The sequence below is a fragment of the Portunus trituberculatus genome, chromosome 47 (assembly GCF_017591435.1).
Source record: "Portunus trituberculatus isolate SZX2019 chromosome 47, ASM1759143v1, whole genome shotgun sequence".
Classification (NCBI taxonomy): domain Eukaryota; kingdom Metazoa; phylum Arthropoda; class Malacostraca; order Decapoda; family Portunidae; genus Portunus; species Portunus trituberculatus.
Genome location: NC_059301.1, coordinates 21,489,754 through 21,512,492, shown reverse-complemented (window position 1 = coordinate 21,512,492; position 22,739 = coordinate 21,489,754). Strand labels below are relative to the sequence as shown.

Sequence of the window (22,739 nt, the reverse complement as noted above, 5' to 3'; positions counted from 1 at the left end):
TTAAAACTAAACACGGCAGGCTAGTAAAAGGAAATGATAATGATAGTAATAAAATGATAATAATAATAACACCAATACTTCCCATGTTACTCCATCAAAGTATTTCTATTCATAAAATAAAACTACCAATGGTGACTAAGAATAAGTGATTAGAGAGAGAGAGAGAGAGAGAGATTTGTATTTAAGTAAGTACTGTATAGTACACTCATACTATTTTATGGCCAAGACCAAATGTGCAAAAAGAAAAGCATGATATTCGACCTGGTTGATGACTGAACAAACAATTTTTCTCTTCTCTCTATTTATACAAAGAAAAAAAAAAAAATGGTGTACAGTTGGTGTGTGTGTGTGTGTATGTGTGCGTATGTATGTGTGTGTATGTGTGTGTGTGTTTCTTGACCTTCAGGTAGCATACACCGTTGATTTTCACTGAACTGTTGGGAGTCAAGTGTGTTGGTTGATCAACTGTGCTGCCCCAGTCACCACACAACCTGAGCTCGTCATGCTAAGGCTCTCCTTTCTCTCACTCTCACTGCTGCTACTCCAGGTAAAGTGAAGCTGTATGTGTGGATCAAGTAATATTCATCCAGATGGAGTTAACAAAATTTAAGCTAAATCTAGTTGTTTTTGGCCTTTATTATCACCTTTTATCTTCTATCTTTTGCCCGCTTCATATTCATATTTGGAAAGTTGTATAATATATAGCTACATACAGAATTAAGATCTAGGCTTTGTGTGTGTGTGCGCACCTCCACAGACATGTGTTTTCAACTTTGTATCTACATGCTCTCTCTCTCTCTCTCTCTCTCTCTCTCTCTCTCTCTCTCTCTCTCTCTCTCTCTCTCTCTCTCTCTCTCTCTCTCTCTCTCTCTTAGTTTAAAACTAAAGTCAACTAAAATAAATAACCCACAACCAAACCAGCTGTATTTTTGTAATATTGCATGTATGTCTGGCTGTTTATGCTTGCAGGTGATAAACGTGCAGGCTCAGTTACACCGGAACTGCAAGCTCTACTATGACTCCACAGGCTGCAAGTGTGGAACATACGAAATACTGCGGCACGTATATCCATGGATTGTGCACATGTACCATGAGGACAAGAGCAAGGAATGCATGGGTGCGCTCATCAACAATTGGTATGTGCTCGCCTCTGCCACTTGTGCCTTGAATTCCCGCAAGGACACCATTAAGTATTTCAAGGCAACCTTTCAACATATGGACAGGGATACAACTGAGACCAACATCACTGATGTCATCATCCACCCAGATTATGATCCCACTGGCAAATTCACAACAAATGAGTTGATGTTGTTTAAACTTGAAAGAGAGATAGATATGAATAATCGCTCCCCAGCTTGCCTTCCAAAACAGAATGATGTGCTACCCAAAATTAAGAATATTTATGTATTCCAGTGGAAATATGAGGGAAAAAGAAGAAAATTTGTAGAAAGGCTTGATCTTCAAAAGTGTTTTGCAGAAGCTAATGCCACCAAACCTGAGGATGGTGATTCTAAATACATTTGTGTGGGAGGTAAGGATGTGGATGTGTGTGGAACAACTGGCACCTTGCTGATGGCCAGTTTTGATAACCAGCTCTTTACCCTGTATGGCATAACTTCCAATGACCGTGTCATCAACATGTGTAAAAATAAAAAAATAGGCCTATTTACTAAATTATCACCTTATGTGGAGTGGATTAAAGAAAACACCAAGGACGCTAAATACTGCAAGTAATGTTTGATCTCAACCAACTCTACCAAACCAAGATTATTTTTTTAATGCAGTCATAACTTTTCTGATAATTCTATCATGTATTTATTCACATATTGTATGAATTGTACTCCAGTGGCATCCAGCAGTGTTACATTATAGTTACTAGTTGTATGTATAATTACTTTCTTATGTAGCAGCATATAACTATGTATGTATGTGTGTAGGTTGAGAGGAAGGAATGGGTATAGGGCTTCCATGCTCACACCACCTCATGTCACACATAATTGTATTTTTCATAGAGAGTTTGTTGCTAATGATGAACAAAATTGCATAAAACATGTATATTTTTCTTTCACTTATAGTACGATAATAATAATAATAATAGTAATAATAATAATAATAATAATAATAATAATAATAATAATGAATGTTTTATCATACAAATAAATTTTTCTATTTTGGTTTTGCCATATTTTCTTCCCTAAAAACCTTTAAAACAACTACATAAATCCTAAATAATCCTTGGAAGACTTTGAAATATCTTTGTAAACCCTTGTAAGCCTCAAAATTTTTATGAGTAACGTAAATTTTATCAGGTGTACCATTGAAATCATGAAAACTAAAAACTTTTAAGACACCGATAGAAATAGTAAAAAAGAAAATAAAAGCGCTTGACATACTCTTGTAAACCCCAAACATCTGTTTAAGTATCGCAAACATCATAACATAAGTATTAAGGCACGCGATGCGAAGCTAATGTGGCTTAAAATCGCCTCAATGTATTTCTAATATAGGAGTGTTCACACCGGATGCGAAACTGTGTAACACATACCCGCCACACCGCTCGCACCGATTCCAAGATCGCCGGGCAGGTGATTTTTCCGGGCATAACGTCGATGACTCATGTCCACTTGAGACTCTTCTTTGTGCTCTCGTCTCCAGAGACCTGGGTTGCCACCTGTCCTTTAAATACGGAACCGTTCCGTATTGAAGCATGAAATGCTGCGTTCCGTATTGAACCAATACGGAACGCCATTTGTTCCGTATTTGCCTGTATGAATAGTCAAGGAAATGAAATAAATTAATAAGTTATCGTGACCAAATATTGAAACAAATACATAACCAGGTCACAAAAATATATGAGTTTGTTAGGGGTTTGTCGTGCCGCCCGTGCGTTACGTGAAGAGTACACGTAATATCTCGCTCCGCCTCCACGGTCCGTCACCAACCAGTGTTACCAGATCTAGCATAATTTTGTGCTTTTAGCATAATTTGAGTACATTTTGGACGCCTAGCATAATTTCTAGCATACCTATCAATTTAACATAATCTTAGTAGAATTCTGAAGCGTTTGGCATAATTCTAACACAATTTACTAAAGGTGAAAATTAACTGAAAATTAAGTAAAAGTAAACAATAAGGAATAGAAAATGAACATATGTTTGTCCTTTAATGCCCTTTTTTAGGGGGAACAGTCTGTCCGTTATTTAGCTCACGTGGAAACCCTGCTACTGACTCGACTCCACGGTCCAGATATATATATATATATATATATATATATATATATATATATATATATATATATATATATATATATATATATATATATATATATATATATATATATATATATATATATATATATATATATATATATATATATATATATATATATATATATATATATATATATATATATATATATATATATATATATATATATATATATATATATATATATATATATATATATATATATATATATATATATATATATATATATATATATATATATATATATATATATATATATATATATATATATATATATATATATATATATATATATATATATATATATATATATATATATATATATATATATATATATATATATATATATATATATATATATATATATATATATATATATATATATATATATATATATATATATATATATATATATATATATATATATATATATATATATATATATATATATATATATATATATATATATATATATATATATATATATATATATATATATATATATATATATATATATATATATATATATATATATATATATATATATATATATATATATATATATATATATATATATATATATATATATATATATATATATATATATATATATATATATATATATATATATATATATATATATATATATATATATATATATATATATATATATATATATATATATATATTAAAGTGATGGCAGCTCTGCATCTATTATTTTTTTCAATATTTTCTCTATACCTTAGCAGGGTTTATATTCTTTTCAAGACTGCTTATAGTTAGCTACGGCCAAACCATAAGCTGTCTTGAAAAAGAATATAAACCCTGCTAAGATATAGAGAAAATACCTTGAAAAAAAAAAATAGATAAATGCAGAGCTTGCCATCACTTTTAATGAAATATGTTTGAGAGAAAATCTGTCCATTTATACCCATTATATATATATGTGCTATATATATATATATATATATATATATATATATATATATATATATATATATATATATATATATATATATATATATATATATATATATATATATATATATCTACATGTATATATGTATAAAGGTATAAATGGACAGACTTTCTCTCATACATATATATATATATATATATATATATATATATATATATATATATATATATATATATATATATATATATATATATATATATATACTCTCAATGACAGACAAAGTGAATATCATGTTTCAAACCCCTCATGCAATGATTCATCGTGTTGTCAAGGATTGCCTTCAGCTGTATATTCAGATTTTCAGTTGCTTCATTAAACCTTCAGTTTCGAAAGTCCCAATGCAGGAACCCAAAAAATCCAAATATCCATATTTCATTAACTCAAATATATGGTGGGGTCAAATTTGCCAAGCTGCTTGAGAGTAGTGTAAATAAGAGGGAGGTACAGGGCACGAGTTTAATGTTTGAACGTACCTATCCAGCAATTTCTGGTAGAATAATCTGTTCAGTTACATCAACGACTTCCACTGAATAACCAAACTCTATCAGAAGCCTGTTCTCTTCTTGATCCCACAGTCCTTGTAGGAAACGATAGGCAGTCCCTCTTGGATATTTCATCGAAATTTCCCAACATCACAGAAGAGAATGAACAAGAGTTGGACTGTGAATGGCGTTCATTGCTATTGAGTGGTGATGTAGACAGCTTTTTGTCACAGGACACTAATACAGAGTGTCTGTGGTCTAAAGTCCATGTAAGTGGTAAATATCCTACACTCTCCAAATTAGCTAGAGTCTTACTTAGTGTTCCAGTTTCAAATACTGACTGTGAGCGAATTTTCTCCTTGGTAAATTTAAAGAAAAACGAGAAGTGAAACAGGCTGTCAAATATTTCTCTGAGAAATTAACTGATATGTGGAGAAGGAGTAAGGAAAGCAGGTGAATGCATAAACTTTGAGCCAACACGTGAGATGATAAAAGCAGTGAACATGTATGATAAATGATATATCAGGTTTCAGGATCAACCATGTTATCAATCTAGCTGCATGATCAGTTAATCAAGATTTCAGATATGGTAATTATCATTTGATTTCTTTAATCTTAAGTTGTGAAGATCCCTTCGGAAATAAATTTTATTGCTATTATATGGAAATCCATTGATTTACGTAATTTCACCATGTATTGTAATTATAATTCATAAAATAAACCAATTTCTGTTTAACATAATTTTGGCATAATTTTTTCTCTCCTTCAGCACAATTTTATCTAATCTAGCATGATTTTACATCGAGTCTAGCATAATTCTGCAAATGTGATCTGGTAACACTGTCACCAACGGCTGTCAGTCTAGAAATGAGAGGGGCGGAGAACATTGCTGCTGTGCTGTGCCATGCCTATGTCTCATCCCTGTTAGGTACCTGGGTACTGAACATGGCTACGTCTGCAGGATCTGTACACTTGGAAAATGTATAAGTAATGGCTATATTTATGATCCATTCATATTCCAGGTAGCTACTGTTTTCTCCAAATGAGTTTTCTTTTTCTTTTTTCTTTAATTAAGGGAAATATATTTTTCAGTGTCTCATTCTTTAGAATTTATACAGACACATGTAGTTTCAAAAATATATTACTGATAACTTGACTGATGAACGTATTTTGCAATATATCCTCACATTTAGTCAAGATATCCTTGAATTCCTCCTAATACAGGGTACTTCTGGAAGAGCTCATCTTCAAGCCTTGTCAATACGATTGACTTTCTACCCGTCATCACTGTTCCAACCTCAGCTAATGCGTTCCGTATTTTTAGGTGGAGGTGGCAACCCTACCAGAGACCCATGTACAGTACACCTTTTTCGGACCACAGTGGCCTGACCTCAACTCTCCCTCCCTCACTCACTGTACGTTCTTCACCTTGAACTGATGGATTTCCTGTAGTTGGTGTCTGTTTTGTTTCTTGATATCTTGTTCAATGAATGCTAGAATTTCAGAGCTGAGTTGGATCAGTCTGGAATACTGTCGAAATTTTCCTCATCCATTTCTAGCTCTTGAATAAGATGATATTCACCACATTCGGGTTGTTTCATATTTGCTTCATATACCCCATTTTTTTTTCTTTCCCTTTTATTATTCAAGGATAAAAATAACATTATAAATAACTCCTCTTCCTCCACCTCCTCCTCCACGTTAAGGGATCATAGAGTATGTACTGTACATGTCTTCCATCGCTGCAGAAGGAGCTGTCAAGTCAGCATTGCATTGCACCCGGCGTGAACATACCCATGGCGACCAAGTCAGCCCGGTGTCCCGTGATATAGTGTAGCTGTGACCAGGGTCTCTCAAACGGGTCAGCCAGCACGCATTTGGGGGAGGAGCATCGTGATGTCAGTTTGGGCAAACATAGGTCAGACACTTGAGCACACCTTTTCAGTGTCGATCCCGCCGCTCGTGAGGTGACACAGTTTGAGAGACCCTGGCTGTGACAGTGTTTAGATGCGTCTCCTGCGCATGCACGGCCCCGGGAGAAGACGACGCCGCGACCTGCTGTGACAAAGTGTGGCATGGAAGCATCCAACGGGATTATGGAGAGGCTATGTGTGCTTAGTATGTATATTTACGAACAATTATATATCTGAGTGTTGTATATTCAATAAAGAATATTGTGTTGAGAAAAATACGAGACTAATATTTTACTGACACACATTTCAAGGTTCAAGTCTTGTGCATTATTGAAAAATTACCCACATTAACACTTTGTTTTGATTCACACACTGTTTTTGGCCACCCATATGGTACAGAGTGTGGCATTTCTACTTTATAGTTATCTTTTACCTACCATGAGGCACTAATCTTTCCAATGATACACATTTCAAAGCTTAAGTCTTGTGTATTATTGAAAAATGAGCTACATAAACACTTTATTTTGACCCAAACACTGTTTTAGGCCACTCATATGATACAGAGTGATATTTCTGCATTGTACTTGTATGTATTATAGAACGAGGTCCTAATCTTTTCACTGACATACATATCAAGAACCATGTCTCGTGTATCATTGAGCTATGTTAACACTCTGTTTTCGGTCACTACATATTTTAGACCAGCCATATCAAACAAATTGTGATATTTCTGCTCTTTGGTTCTTTTTCTCACATAGTGAGGCACTATAGTCTTTCCACTGATACAAGCTGAAAGCCAGTGGCTGCTGTAATATTAAAAAAATTGAATTGTTTGAATTAACACAATATCACGAGTCCCACTCTGTTACAGCTATAGGCATGACATAGTGTGACTGTCGTCTACTCTCGGGTCGCGCATGCGCAGACAACACAACTAAACACTCACGGGCCACACTTTGGCATGTGACACCGGCTCGGCGTCACAACGTGTCCCTTTTAGCATCGCATCCGGTAGGCCGTTTCACATCGGAGGCGAGACACCCGACTCACGCGGTGTGAAGCTACGTGGCTTAAAATCACCGCAGTATATTTCCAACAGGATGCGAAACGGTGTGACACATACCCGCCACACCGCTCGCATAGATTCTAAGATCGTCGGGCAGGCGATTTTTCCGGTCATACCGTCAATGACTCATGCCTCCTTGGGACTCCCGCCTTTGTGCTCTCGCCTCCAGAGACCCAGACGTTTTTCTGACCGCAGTGACCTGGCTCAACTCTTCCTCACTAATTCAATGTCTTTCACCGTGAACTGATGGATTTCCTGTAGTTGGTGTCTTGCTTCTTAATATCTTCTTCAATGAATGATAGAACTTTGGAGAAATGAGCTGGAGTCAGTCTGAAATACTGTTGAAATTTCCCTCATCCATTTCCAGCTCTTGAATTAAACGATGATATTCACCACATTTCAATCGTTTTATATATTTGTTTCATGTGGGTACAAAATTTTTTTCCCCTTATTATTCAAGGCCAAAGATGAAATTAATAACTTCTCTTCCTTCTCCACGTCAAGGGACCATAGAGTACAGTCTTCCACCGCTGCAGAAGGATATGTCAAGTCAACCTGCTTCCTCCGCAGCAAATGTCTCACCAGCATCGCACCCAGTGTAAACATACCCATAGCAACCAAAGTCAGCTCGGCTCGGTGGCACAACGTGTCTCGAGTAACATTGCATCCAGTGTGAAGCGGCCTTTAATCCTGCAATCATGAAAACAAATCCGAAAACTGGGTATGGTTTTGCCGTAGAAATATTGAAATACGACACGCTCTATCCGTAGACTTTATTTTACCAGCCAGCTGGATATACTCGTTGGGAATCATTAGATTGTATATTTTCCTGTTTTGCTTCACAGGTGCAATTATTAATGCTGTTACTATTATTTCTATTTTCATTCATTCTACTACTACCTATTAGTCTCTCTCTCTCTCTCTCTCTCTCTCTCTCTCTCTCTCTCTCTCTCTCTCTCTCTCTCTCTCTCTCTCTCTCTCTCTCTCTCTCTCTCTCTCTCTCTCTCTCTCTCTCTCTCTCTCTCTCTCTCTCTCTCTCTCTCTCTCTCTCTCTCTCTCTCTCTCTCTCTCGAGTAAAAAGAACAATATCAGCACAAATTCCATTAATACAGATTACTTTACATCCTCTAATTGTCGTTTGTGTAGGTACTACCAGGCACAATGGCACTGTATGGCGATCGAACTGGCCTTTAATATTCTCACTTTACTAAATATTTGCATACATGCCTATTTTCTTCATTTACATTATCTAGAAACTACGTGTTAGTATTTTTTTATGATTCAAGGAACACATGTACGACAATAGCAGCAATCAGGTAGGCTAGTCATCTGATTAGAGAACTATCAACCATATCATGATTATTCTTGCTGAGGTTAAGTATACGCCAAGGTCAGAGAGAGAGATAATACTATGACATCATAGATTTTAGGTATCTATGACTTAATATGTGAATTGATTTTTTTTTTTACTTTTTGTTACTGGAAGTTCCAAGCAATGTATACCTTCTTTCCCATCTCTCTCTCTCTCTCTCTCTCTCTCTCTCTCTCTCTCTCTCTCTCTCTCTCTCTCTCTCTCTCTCTCTCTCTCTCTCTCTCTCTCTCTCTCTCTCTCTCTCTCTCTTCATTAAAGGTAATGCTAAATAATGAAATGTGTGCATAATACATAAGAATTAACACATACGTTTCTTATGGTAAATAGTGAGAGAGAATCTTTTATCCGATCTCGTCAAAACAAATGATTACACGTTATCTGCACCTCGGTTTATATAAAACACTCGCAAGATAGCCGAATGTTGTAAAAGAGAAACTGTCTCAGTTTTCCACTTGACGTATAGCAGAGGACACTATTTTTCAACTGATGGAAGGTGATCTGTGATGTGTCTGATATGACGGAAGGAGCGTCAGACAGTATAGTCCAAGATGTATTAGACTAAGTCTAATACATCTTGGTATAGTCCTTCCTGGAGTAGTGTTAGTGGTTCCTTTTAGCTGCCTATATACTCGTCACCTTTCTTCCAGTGCTAATGGTTTAACTCACGGCCAACAACGAACTTTCTAGGTGCCGCTTTGAGTATCTAATTTTTTAGAAGTAAAATAGCTTACTGTACGCCAATGAACAGAAACAATAAGTGCACTGGGGAAAGGACGTGATCTAACAAGTAGTAATACTACTATGAATTAAAGCAACTAATTGCCAGTGGTAAGTTTTCCGTTGTTGGTGAGTGTTTTGTGTCACTTCCTCAAATTGTTGTAAACACCGCAAAACGCCCTCCCCGCCACACCCAGACGTCACATGGACGAAGTGGTCAAGGCTTTGAATTTGAAGGCTTGAAACTTGAGTGAAATTATGAAGTTCTTTGTAAAATCTGAACTACAACAGAAATCAAAGAAAATTACTGAAATACGGGAACTAGTGAAGGGAGATTTACAAGACGCTCCTATTTGAAGGTAAGATTCAAAACAACATCTACCGACATCTTAATTGTAGCTTTCCTCATTGCACAAATAGAAACGCACACGCACTTGTATACGATAATTTTGTATTATGAACAAACTTTAATGTCCATAAACAGTTTAATACATCATTCATTGCCCATTCTTTATTTTCAGCTTGTAAGGAACACAGTTTTGTAAAAATGACAACGGAAATTGTACTCGGAGCAGCCATGAAAAAGAGTGCCATGGAAACCTCCGCACCATCTCCATCCAACAAACCAAGCAGCACAGGTAATATTGGTACGTCACTCAAATCTATTTCTTTATGCATACAGTTTCCCGGTCACTGAGCAGATGTTCATTCATATCGAAGGATATGCGGAAAGCAGCAAGTATTAGAATTGTTATTACCTTGAATATATCAGGTTAAAAGGAACAAAATGAGTACTATATTTCCCAGATTTGTCACATGATCTAAGTAGATTGCGATTTACATTCTAAGTCACGGAAAAAAAATCTCTATAACTGGGAAAAAAATCATATCAATTAGAAAAGTCTATATAACTACTATGAAATCTAAGTCTAGTCTTCTCAATGAAATTAGAAATATGTGTTTTACTGAATGTCTTACGTTCCGTTGGAAAACGTCCTAATGAAGTATTTTCTTCGTACTTGACGTTCATTCTCAAGAATATGATATAGAATAATAGGGAAAGAGTTAAGTCTATTTCATTCATATGCCATATGTATACCAGCTGAAGAACCTCCTAATGAAGTATTTTTCTCGTACTAGGCGTTCATTCTGAAGAATATTATATAGAAAAATAGGGAAAGGGTTAATTCCGTTTCATCTTAGTACATAGCGATGAATTAACCTCACAACAGAAAAAGCTAATAATCTTTAGGATGCCACCTGACTCCATTAGAATGAGAGTAACATTGGCTAACATGTTTTCATTTTATATTCTTTCGCTTATGACAGTCACAACTTATAATCACGCGATAGTGACAGAATTCATTAACACTATGAGACAGACGAAAGGATAATGAATAAATAATAAGGCCTGGATATTCACTGCCAACCACAGACGAAAGCATTTTATTCCGATATACTCCGAAGTACACACACACACACACACACACACACACACACACACACACACACACACACACGGCCCGGTAGCTCAGTGGTTAGAGCGCTGGCTTCACAAACCAGATGACCGGGGTTCGATTCCCCGGCCGGCTGGAGACATTTGGGTGTGTCTCCATTCACGTGTAGCCCCTGTTCACCTAGCAGTGAGTAGGTACGGGATGTAAATCGAGGAGTTGTGACCTTGTTGTCCCGGTGTGTGGTGTGTGCCTGGTCTCAGACCTATCCGAAGATCGGAAATAATGAGCTCTGAGCTCGTTCCGTAGGGTAACGTCTGGCTGTCTCGTCAGAGACTGCAGCAGATCAAACAGTGAATTACATACACACACACACACACACACACACACATTATATATATATATATATATATATATATATATATATATATATATATATATATATATATATATATATATATATATATATATATATACACACACACACACATATATATATATATATATATATATATATATATATATATATATATATATATATATATATATATATATATATATATATATATATATATATATATATATATATATATATATATATATATATATATATATATATATATATATTTCATGCCTAGAATTAAAATTCTTCGTTATGATCTTTTCCATGCCCTCGCTGGCTTAAACCCTCGGAAGGCTTATGGTCCTGATGGGATCCCTCCTATTGCTCTCAAAAACTGTGCTTCTATCATTCCTTCTTGCTGGAAGTTTGCCTACATTTAGCCTGTTCCCAAAAAGGGTGACCGTTCTAATCCCTCAAACTACCGTCCTATAGCTTTAATCTCTTGCTTGTCTAAAGCTTTTGAATCTATCCTAAATAGGAAGATTCTCAAACACCTGTCACTTCACAATCTTCTATCTGATCGCTAGTATGGCTTCCGTCAAGGTCGCTCTACTGGTGATCTTCTTTTGGAGATTTCGGTGAAACTTTTGCTGTAGCGTTAGACATATCAAAAGCTTTTGATAGAGTCTGGCAAAAAGCTTTGATTTCAAAACTGCCCTCCTACTGTTTCTATCCCTCTCTCTGCAACTTTATTTCAAGTTTCCTTTCCGACTGTTCTATTGCTGATGTGGTAGATGGCCACTGTTCTTCTCCTAAATCTATTAATAGTGGTGCTCCTCAGGGTTCTGTCCTATCACCCACTCTCTTTCTTTTACTCATTAATGACCTTCTTAACCGAACTTCTTGCCCTATCTACTCCTAAGCTGATGATACCACCCTACATCTTTCCACGTTTCCACGTCATTTCAGAGACGACCAACCCTTCAGGAAGTCAACAGATTAATCAGGGACGCCTGACTTCTGCTCTTTCTAAGATTTCCGATTGGGGCAGAGAAAATCTAGTAGTTTTCAATGCCTCAAAAATTCAATTCCTCCATCTATCAACTCGACACAACCTTCCAGACAACTATCCCCTCTTCTTCAATGACACTCAACTGTCTCCCTCTTCCACACTGAATATCCTCGGTCTGTCCTTTACTCATAATCTTAACTGGAAACTTCACATCTCATCTCTTGCTAAAACAGCTTCTATGAAGTTAGGCGTTCTGAGGCGTCTCTGCCAGTTTTTTTCGCCCCTCCAACTGCTAACTCTGTACAAGGGCCTTATCCGTCCCTGTATGAAGTACTCTTCGCATGTTTGGGGTGTTCTAGTCACACAATTTTACTAGATAGGGTGGAATCAAAAGCTTTTCATCTCATCAACTACCCTTCTCTGACTAACTGTCTGAAATATTGCATCTCTTTCTATCTTTTATTGCTATTTTCATGCTAACTGTTCTACTGATTTTCCTAACTGCGTGTCTCCCCTCCTCCTGCGGCCTCGCTGCACAAGGCTTTCTTCTTCCTCTCATCCCTATTCTGTCCAACTCTCTATTGTAAGAGTTAACCAGTACTCTCAATCATTCATACCTTTCACTGGTAAACTCCAGAATTTACTGCCTAGATTTTCTCTCGACGATTTTCTGCCAACCTTTTTTTCTCGAGTTTGGTCACATAGGGTACCAAACTTCCTTGCCGAGTACTGTTGCATTATGGGAGATAATTATTTTAAGGGGGAGGTATCGAGGCATTTGCTCCCTAATTTTAACTGACGCTTTTGCTCTTTGTAGAGAGCCAGCACTCAAATGGGCCTTTATATATATATATTATATATATATATATATATATATATATATATATATATATATATATATATATATATATATATATATATATATATATATATAATTTTTCAGCTCAATACTATAATTGTTATAGTTAATGAAACCATTTAACTTCTAAGCCAAAAAATAATGACGTTGTGATGTGCTTTGGGAGGAAGTGATATCGGTTATTTTGTGGCTGGGTGTTACGTGTATTGTGATATGTTGTGTAATATCGGTTGTTGAGTGGGTGGCTACTATGTGCAGTACGATATGGTTTTTTGTGGTATGACTGTGAGATATGGGTTGCTGTGTCTATTGTGGATCTTGTGATGCAAGTGATATCATGTAGCGTGGCGGCTGGGAGTTAAGCTGTGGCCTCGGCCGACGAACTCTTAATACCTTCTGCTCACAATTTACTGAATATCTAAGGTCAAAGAGCTATATGACGCTGAAAAATTTTACATTTGTAATATTCATTTAACTTCATGGTGCTTCATTTGCATAATTTGTTTAACTTCGTAACTTGCAAATTTTTCTTCAGACATACGGGGCATGGTCTTCCTTGCTCAATGCAAACTCTTTCTTACCATAAATTCATTACGTTTGACTCTTTCAGAATACTGCGAATATACTTTTCAATTTTTTATTTTATTTTATTAATTCTTATCTATTTATTCGTGTGATATATATATATATATATATATATATATATATATATATATATATATATATATATATATATATATATATATATATATATATATATATATATATATATATATATATATATATATATATATATATATATATATATATATATATATATATATATATATATATATATATATATATATATATATATATATATATATATATATATATATATATATATATATATATATATATATATATATATATATATATATATATATATATATATATATATATATATATATATATATATATATATATATATATATATATATATATATATATATATATATATATATATATATATATATATATATATATATATATATATATATATATATATATATATATATATATATATATATATATATATATATATATATATATATATATATATATATATATATATATATATATATATATATATATATATATATATATATATATATATATATATATATATATATATATATATATATATATATATATATATATATATATATATATCTATCTATCTATCTATCTATCTATCTATCTATCTATCTATATATATATATATATATATATATATATATATATATATATATATATATATATATATATATATATATATATATATATATATATATATATATATATATATATATATATATATATATATATATATATATATATATATATATATATATTATAAAGGACAATATCTCCTTAAAAGTAATGATATATTCGTAATTGATATTTGAACAGAACATAGTGATATTATTTGACATGAGACTACCTATTTGTTTTTCTCATTACTGCATTTGTTCCTTTTTATTTTACGTTGTGTTGTGTCAAAAAGATTCGCGACTGGCTGGTACTAAAAATTCAATGTAATAGCTTGACAGGAATTCATGGAAAAATAAACCTTACATGTTTTAAACAGGGATGCGTTGGTGGGATGCGCGAAGAACTTTTGTGCTGCTAAGTTTTTTGGGACTGACAGTGGCCTACATGGTGCGGGTGTGTTTGTCTATCGCCATCGTGGCCATCGTGAAGAAGAACGTGACTACCGACATAAGTGACAGCAACGACACGTGTCCTCTCCCAGACGGCGCCATCACGGACAATGACGTGGTGAGTGGGAAATTATTTTCTTGTTGAACATTTTTTGCTCTTTTTGTTTGTTTGTCTGTCTGTTTATTTGTTTGTTTGCTTGTTTAAAGTCCGTTCATCCAAAGAATCCAGGCCGAAACTGCTAGTTCGGTTGGCAGCCCTGCCCACCCCCGCCGCCACTAAACCTTCCCGACACTTCAATTTTCTTCAAGTACATTTATTTTTCTTCAAGCTATAAACTTGTATATCTATTGAGTTAAGTGAAGAAAAATAAATGTACTTGAAGAAAAAATGTCGGAAGGTTTAGTGGCGGCGGGGTGGCTGCCAACCGAACTAGCAGTTTCGGCCTGGATTCTTTGGATGAACGGACTATAGGTGTTGTTGTTGTTGTTGATGTTGTTGTTGTTGTTGTTGTTGTTGTTGTTGTTGTTGTTGAAAACACAAATAAGGGAAACTTCTTTATCTATCTATCTATCTATCTATCTATCTACCTATCTATCTATCTACCTATCAATCTATCTATCTATCAATATACATATCGCTGACAGCACCTCTAGAAAAAATTCCACTTCATTCATTTATATATTTTCAGGGAGGAGAGTATGAGTGGGACGATCATATTCAGGCTATTCTTCTGGGGGCATTCTTCTACGGGTACACGGTGTCAAACTTCCCTGGAGGTCGAGTGGCGGAATACTTTGGGCCCAGACTCACGGTGGGCCTCGGAATTTTGGTTCCTTCCGTCCTGACACTGTTGTCGCCACTGTGCATTTACACGTCCCCTGTTCTGTTTATTGTTCTCAGGGTGTTGGAAGGAATGACTCAGGTTTGTTTACTGATTACTCTTTGTGAAATGTTACTTTGATAAATATAACTTCTTTTTTTTTTAACACTGGAGGTCAATTATCGGACCCCTCTAACACACACCTCCAACTATTTATAGACTGCCTTTTAAAGCACCATAATTAACTTAAATCTACCTGCTGGGCTCCCAACAGACCATGTTAATTGACCTGGCATACTTTCCATGGTTGTCGTTTTGACTAAATTTTGAGAGTCCACGTAGTAAACGTATCCACACCTTCCTGCTTCAAATTTATCATTATTTCGAACTGTTATTTACTGTCAGTATTGAAGATATAGTTTCCACACGCGATGCAGGCAGTGGTAATATCAAACACAAAATTTTGAGGATTTACTATCAATCTATAAAGGCTTCCACTCAACAAACTTTCTTGGTTATTGCTGAGGTCGGATGACGGAGCTTCCATTGTACTGTCAGTTCAGTATTTCTTTGAATAAATTCGTATATTCATGACTTCTTCACAGAACAACGGAAAGTTGTTGATTTTTTTTTTCGTTTCTTTTCTGTCGACAGGGAGTGACTTTTCCTGCGATGCATTTCATGATGTCAGCGTGGGTTCCCCCTAAGGACAAAGCCAAGTATTGGAGTCTACTAGGATCAGGTTACAGCCGCTTTATGTTGATGTGATGTAGGGAGGGATGAAAGTTCGGATAGAAGAAGCTAGACACCTTTAGGATACATTAATGTGAATAACAGAGACCCTCTGATTTTACGGCAGAAAACCACGAGCAGGTTACTCATCTTTTTAACAAAAGAAGATTTTTTAAATACTGCTGTTTTAAGTAAGTCTTGTCAACTATTTAACATAGAACAATGACAGTTTTGTCACCAGATTTAGCTTAATTTCTAAAATAGTTGAGTATAAGGATAGGCAGATCGACTTCTCTAAGAGTGTAGGTGTTATTGACGATGTGGGGCAAAGTAATCTATCTAAAAATAAATAAATAAGATAAATAAATGGAATAAAATCAAATAAATAGTTGGTTTTCTCTAAAGTTTTCCACATAATCATTGTATTTAACTGTTTAGTAATCAAAATAGAGAATCATAAATAAATATTTTTTTCATAAAATCATAATGTCTAAGGTATGCAAATCGGCACGGTGGTGGCGATGTCTGTGGGTGGGTGGCTGTGCAGTACAACCTTCCTGGGTGGGTGGCCGTCAGTCTTCTATGTGTTTGGAGGTTTGGGTGTGATTTGGGCAATCCCTTGGTTCCTTTTGATACACGACCTTCCTGAGCACCACCCCAGGATTTCTGATGCCGAGTTGCAGTACATTCTAGAGCATCGCCATTACGCCAAGAGAGATAAGGTGATGCGTGTGCTTATCTTCCTATCAGCAATGATGGATGGGAGTACGTTGATTTTATACATTATGTAATAACTACACATATTTCTACTTAATCCTAACAAATTACAATATATATATATATATATATATATATATATATATATATATATATATATATATATATATATGTTACTACTATATTATAAAACAAACATTCTCATCTCTTATTGTAGGTGGTGGCCATTCCTTGGAGACACATAGCAACATCACCACCATTCTGGGCAATAATGGCATCCAGTTTTTGTTACAACTACAGCTTCTATACTCTACTTACAGAACTACCTACATATTTCAACAAAATTCTGCATTTTGATATGAGCACGGTCAGGGAGGACCTAAGTGATGTGATATATATGTTCTTTTGAACAATAGGAACAAGAACAACTGATAACAATAATTACGGTAGCAGTAATATTAATAATGATGATGATAATAAAAGTTTTAATAATAATAATAATAGTAATGATGGTGATGATGACGATAATAATAATAGTAATAATAATGATAATAATAATAATAATAATAATAATAATAATAATAATAATGATAATAATAATGATAATAATAATAATAATAATAATAATAGTAATAATAATAATAATAACAATAATAACAATAACATTGTTTCTTACTTTTCTCTTCCAGAATGGCCTAAGTTCGGCTTTGCCGTACATCGTGCAGTGCCTTGCATCCGTCTCCTGGGGAATGTTTGTTGATATACTTCAAAAAAGAAATGTTCTATCAGTGAAGACTGTGAGGAGACTGTCAACGTCTTTAGGTGAGATATCGGTCATATGTGAAAACTGCAATTCATTTACTAATTTATTAAATTCATGTACAATTATTTTGTTTGATAATTTTCCAAACGTGACGTGCTTTGAAGATTTTTTTTTTTCTTTCGTATCGGTATAGACTTGTAGAATTTATGTGTTAAAAACTTTGAGAAGTCACATACACCTTTCTTCTCTCCCAGCCTTGTATTCGTCTGCAGTCTGCTTAATAGGGATGATGTGGGTGAACTGTGATCCTACCGTGGCCATGGTTGTCATGTGCCTGGCAGTTGGTCTTATTGGACCAATTGGTAGTGGTTCCCCTGTATCAGAGCAAGATATTGCCCCTAACTTAGCTGGCACCCTCAAGGGCCTCACCAACACCCTGGGCTCAGCAACGGGCTTCGTGGCACCGGCCGTCACCGGTGCCATCACCAAAGGCAACGTAAGTCTTCGTTCGATACTGATTCAGATCAAAAGTCACCACGGAATCCCAAATTCTTTTTTCTTATCATTTTTCCTCATATCTTCCCTTCATAGAAATCATAAGAATCTTTATATGTATAGCATGTGTAGATGTATCGGAGGATGTTTATTATGAAGATAAGAAAATGCCATCCACTAGAAAGAGGGAGGCTTTTGGGAAAGGAAGAATTTGTGTAGAACAGAATTTTGCTGTCAGGTAATTGTGCTAAAAGTTTTTTTTTTTTTTTTTTTTTTGGAAAGGGAAGAAAGTCTTTTTGTCCTTCATGAACTTTGAGAAAGAGTATGATAGGACTGACAAGAAATGACTATGGGATATTCTGAAAGAATGTGTAGTTCGATGCAGGTTGCTGGAAGGAAGGAAAAATTTCTTAATAAACAAACAGCAGGTATATGTGAGAGTTGGTGATGGTGTGAGTTCTTAGAGTACGTACATGTACATGTGCACATTATTGTCTCCACTCATTACCAGATGGTTACACCAGAGGGTGTTCGTTACCCAATTCATATTTACAGTATACTTAAAAGTAATAAATTAATGAATGGAAAAATGAAAAGTCTAAACTTTTTCCTCCCTCAGCATACTGTGTCAGCGTGGAATACAGTTTTCGTCATAGCTGCTATCTTCAACGTGATATTCTGCACCATATATGTAATTTTTGTAACTGATAAAGTTCAGCCATGGAATGATTCTGAACCTAAGAAAATAAGGTGAGTATACAAAACTATATTTGTACAAAAAATATTTTCAACGTATTTCTCATACTCTCAAAAAATAGATAAATAGAAATACCGAAACGATGATTTACTTCTAGCGAGGTTTAATAGCACTAGTTCAGGGTGTACTGTGAACTTTCCATTAAAGCTAGTTGTGATTTCGATGAACGTTTCCCTTTGTCTCATAACTCAAGGGAGCAGTCACAGCCTCCCCTCTAAAGACAACTCACTTCAACTCAACTTCACTCAAAACTACGTGCACTTAACACACACACACTTCATTTAAAATAAAAGAATAAAAAATGGCGACTCCAAATCCTAGCTTCGGAGTCCCCTACTAGGGAGGGGACCAGAAATGTCCCCAGTTCGGATTTCTCTCGGTGACGACCCAAAATGTCTTGACACCTCCCTCAACTTTTTCTTCATTAACTTCTGCAACATTCACGGTCTTAGATCTAATTTTCAATCTGTAGAACACCACCTCTCCTCTACTAAACCTCATCTTCTTTTCCTCACCGAAACACAGCTGTCTGAAGCTACTGACAGTAGCCCCTTCTCTGTTCCCTCCTACTTTTTCTATCCTCATTCTCGTTCTAACGCTGAATGTTGCGTCTATGTGCGCAACGACATAACTTACTCTCGTGCCCACGGTCTCGAATCCTCCAAGATTTCCGCCATCAGGCTTCGACTCAATAGTTACTAACTAAATTTATCTGTGCTGTCTATCTCTCCCCTAACTCCTCTGACTATGGTAAATTCTTTGACTATCTAACTTCCAAAGTGGAGCACATGCTGTTCCTCTACCCTTTCGCAGAAATCTCCATCCTTGGAGATTTCAATGTTCACCACCAGCTTTGGCTTTCCTCTCCCTTCACTGACCATCCTGGTGAACTAGCCTTCAACTTTGCTATCCTTCATGACCTAGAACAACTGGTGCAACACACTGCTCGTATACCTGAGGCCGTCTTGGAGACACGCCCAACATTCTTGATCTCTTCCTTACCTCTAATCCTTCTGCTTATTCTGTTACCCTATCTTCTCTGTTGGGCTCCTCTGATCACAATCTCATTTCCGTATCTTGTCCTATTTCTCCAATCCCTCCTCAGGATCCCCGAAAGAGGAGGTGCCTCTGGGATTTTGCCTCTGCCAATTGGGAGGACCTGAGGAGATTTTATGCTAATTTTCCGTGGAATGATTACTGTTTCCGTGTCAGATACTCTGGTGATCTTCTGGCTTTCCTTACTGAATCTTGGTCATCCACTTTTAGAGATTTCAGTGAAATTTTTGCTATCGCGTTAGACATATCAAAAGCTTTTGATAGAGTCTGGCATATAGCTTTGATTTCAAAACTGCCTTCGTATGGTTTTTATCCTTCTCTCTGCAACTTTATCTCAAGTTTCCTTTCCGACCGTAAGATTGCAGCCATGGTAGATGGCCACTGTTCTTCTCCTAAATTTATTAATAGTGGTGTTCCTCAAGGTTCTGTTCTGTCACCCACTCTTTTTCTACTATTCATTAATGACCTTAACCAAATTACGCTGGTGATGTCACTCTCCATCTTTCCACGTCTTTTCAGAGACGATCAACCCAACAGATCATGCAGGGACGCCACAGAACGCCTGACTTTCTAAAATTTCTGATTGGGTGGAGGAAACTTAGTAGTTTTCAATGCCTCAAAAAATTAATTCTTCCATCTCTCAACTCGACACAACCTTCCAGTCAACTGTCACTCTCTTCTACATTGAATATCCTCAGTCCGTCCTTTACTCATAATCTTGACTGGAAACTTCACATCTCATCTCTTGCTAAAATAATTTCTCTGAAGTTAGGCGTTCTGCGGCGTCTCCGCCAGTTTTTCTCTCATCTCCAACTGCTAACTCTGTGCAAGGGCCTTATCCGTCATTGTATGGAATACTCCTCGCATGTTTGGGGGCTTCTATTCACACAGCTTTATTAGATAGGGTGGAATCAAAAGCTTTTCGTGTCATCAACTCCCCTCCTCTGACTGACTATCTTCAGCCTCTCTCTCTCTCTCTCTGCCGAAAAGCTACATCTCTTTCTATCTTTTACCGCTATTTTCGTGCTAACTTCTACTGATCTTGCTAACTGCATGTCTTCCCTCCTCCTGCGGCCCCGCTGCACAAGGCTTTCTTCTTCCTCTCATCCCCTATTCTGTCCAACCCGCTAATACAAGAGTTAACCAGTAAGGAGGCGGTAGCATAGTGGATAAGGTGGTGAGCGTGGGATCGGGCAGACGTCCACGCGTAGGTTCGAATCCCACCACGTACAACCTTAAAACACTGCCATTTGTCGAGTGGTTTAAAGTTAACTATATGTCACCATGTTACCCAGGTTCTAGGTGGTTACACCCAAGATGAGCTTGGGTGGTGATATGGGCCCTAATATGGGTACCACTATAAATAAAATTGCCTGCGCCACTAATGGGTGGAAGCTGAACAGCGCTTCTCATACACTCTTCAAGTGTGCCTACAGGCGTAACGTAAAGAAAAAAAAAAAAAAACTCTCAATCATTTATACTTTTCTCTGGTAAACTCTGGAACTTCCTGCCTGCTTCTGTATTTCGGTCTTCCTACGACTTGACTTCTTTTAAGATGGAGGTTTCAAGACATTTGTTCCTTAATTTGGGCAAAATCTTTAGCACTCTATAAGCGAACTAGCACTTCAAGTGGGCCTTTTATATATATATATATATATATATATATATATATATATATATATATATATATATATATATATATATATATATATTTTGATGCCATTGGCTGGTTTCCCTCCTGCATAAGAATAAATAAATAAATAAATGAATATTGCACAGATCATTAATTTTCAACATACACGAAAATTTTATATCACTCAGATAAGAAAAAAAAATTTCGCTTAAGGTTCATTAAAATTTAAAAATACACACCAAAGCTCTTTCTTTAATGACTTTATGTTTAATAACGAGAAGGAATGCGATAATTTCGGTTAACACGGAATGACTGGAAGTTTTGAAACTGAGATGGTAAATAAATACATGCAAATAAATCAACAGATAAATAGACAAATATATATAAATAAAAAATAATCATATAAAAATAATAAAAATGAAGATAAGAATTAATGGGTAAATGAATTAAAATTGATTAAGAGATGAATATGAAGTAAACGAAAAGTAAAAAGATTGCTTATATTGTGAAGGTCAGATGGTTTCTTGCAACTTCCCTTGTTTCCTTGTTTTCTTATGTTCTTATTTCCTCTAAATTTAAAGCTTGTCAGTCATTCCTC

At 35.4% G+C, this 22,739-nt stretch overlaps 2 protein-coding genes across 5 annotated transcripts in view; both read left to right on the top strand.

Moving 5' to 3' along the window:
• Window positions 1–361: 361 nt before the first annotated feature.
• Window positions 362–2,118, top strand: LOC123520601 (ovochymase-2-like). Its single transcript, XM_045283030.1, has 2 exons — window positions 362–547; window positions 970–2,118. The coding sequence occupies exons 1-2, from the start codon at window positions 503–505 to the stop codon at window positions 1,732–1,734; spliced, it is 810 nt and encodes a 269-aa protein (XP_045138965.1). The 5' UTR covers window positions 362–502; the 3' UTR covers window positions 1,735–2,118.
• A 7,395-nt stretch (window positions 2,119–9,513) lies between these two features.
• LOC123520600 (sialin-like) overlaps window positions 9,514–22,739 on the top strand; it is a 14,914-nt gene continuing 1,688 nt past the window's right edge. The window contains exons 1-11 of one of the 4 annotated variants that reach the window (XM_045283027.1): window positions 9,514–9,572; window positions 9,994–10,155; window positions 10,318–10,443; window positions 15,095–15,285; window positions 15,857–16,090; window positions 16,643–16,730; window positions 17,216–17,442; window positions 17,655–17,804; window positions 18,127–18,259; window positions 18,455–18,696; window positions 19,315–19,445. In XM_045283027.1, coding sequence (XP_045138962.1) covers window positions 10,344–10,443; window positions 15,095–15,285; window positions 15,857–16,090; window positions 16,643–16,730; window positions 17,216–17,442; window positions 17,655–17,804; window positions 18,127–18,259; window positions 18,455–18,696; window positions 19,315–19,445 — 1,496 coding nt within the window. In that variant the 5' untranslated portion in view covers window positions 9,514–9,572; window positions 9,994–10,155; window positions 10,318–10,343. Of the gene's footprint in view, window positions 10,156–10,317; window positions 10,444–15,094; window positions 15,286–15,856; window positions 16,091–16,642; window positions 16,731–17,215; window positions 17,443–17,654; window positions 17,805–18,126; window positions 18,260–18,454; window positions 18,697–19,314; window positions 19,446–22,739 lie in introns of all 4 variants that reach the window. The other 3 variants (XM_045283026.1, XM_045283028.1, XM_045283029.1) reach the window with 3 other exon arrangements.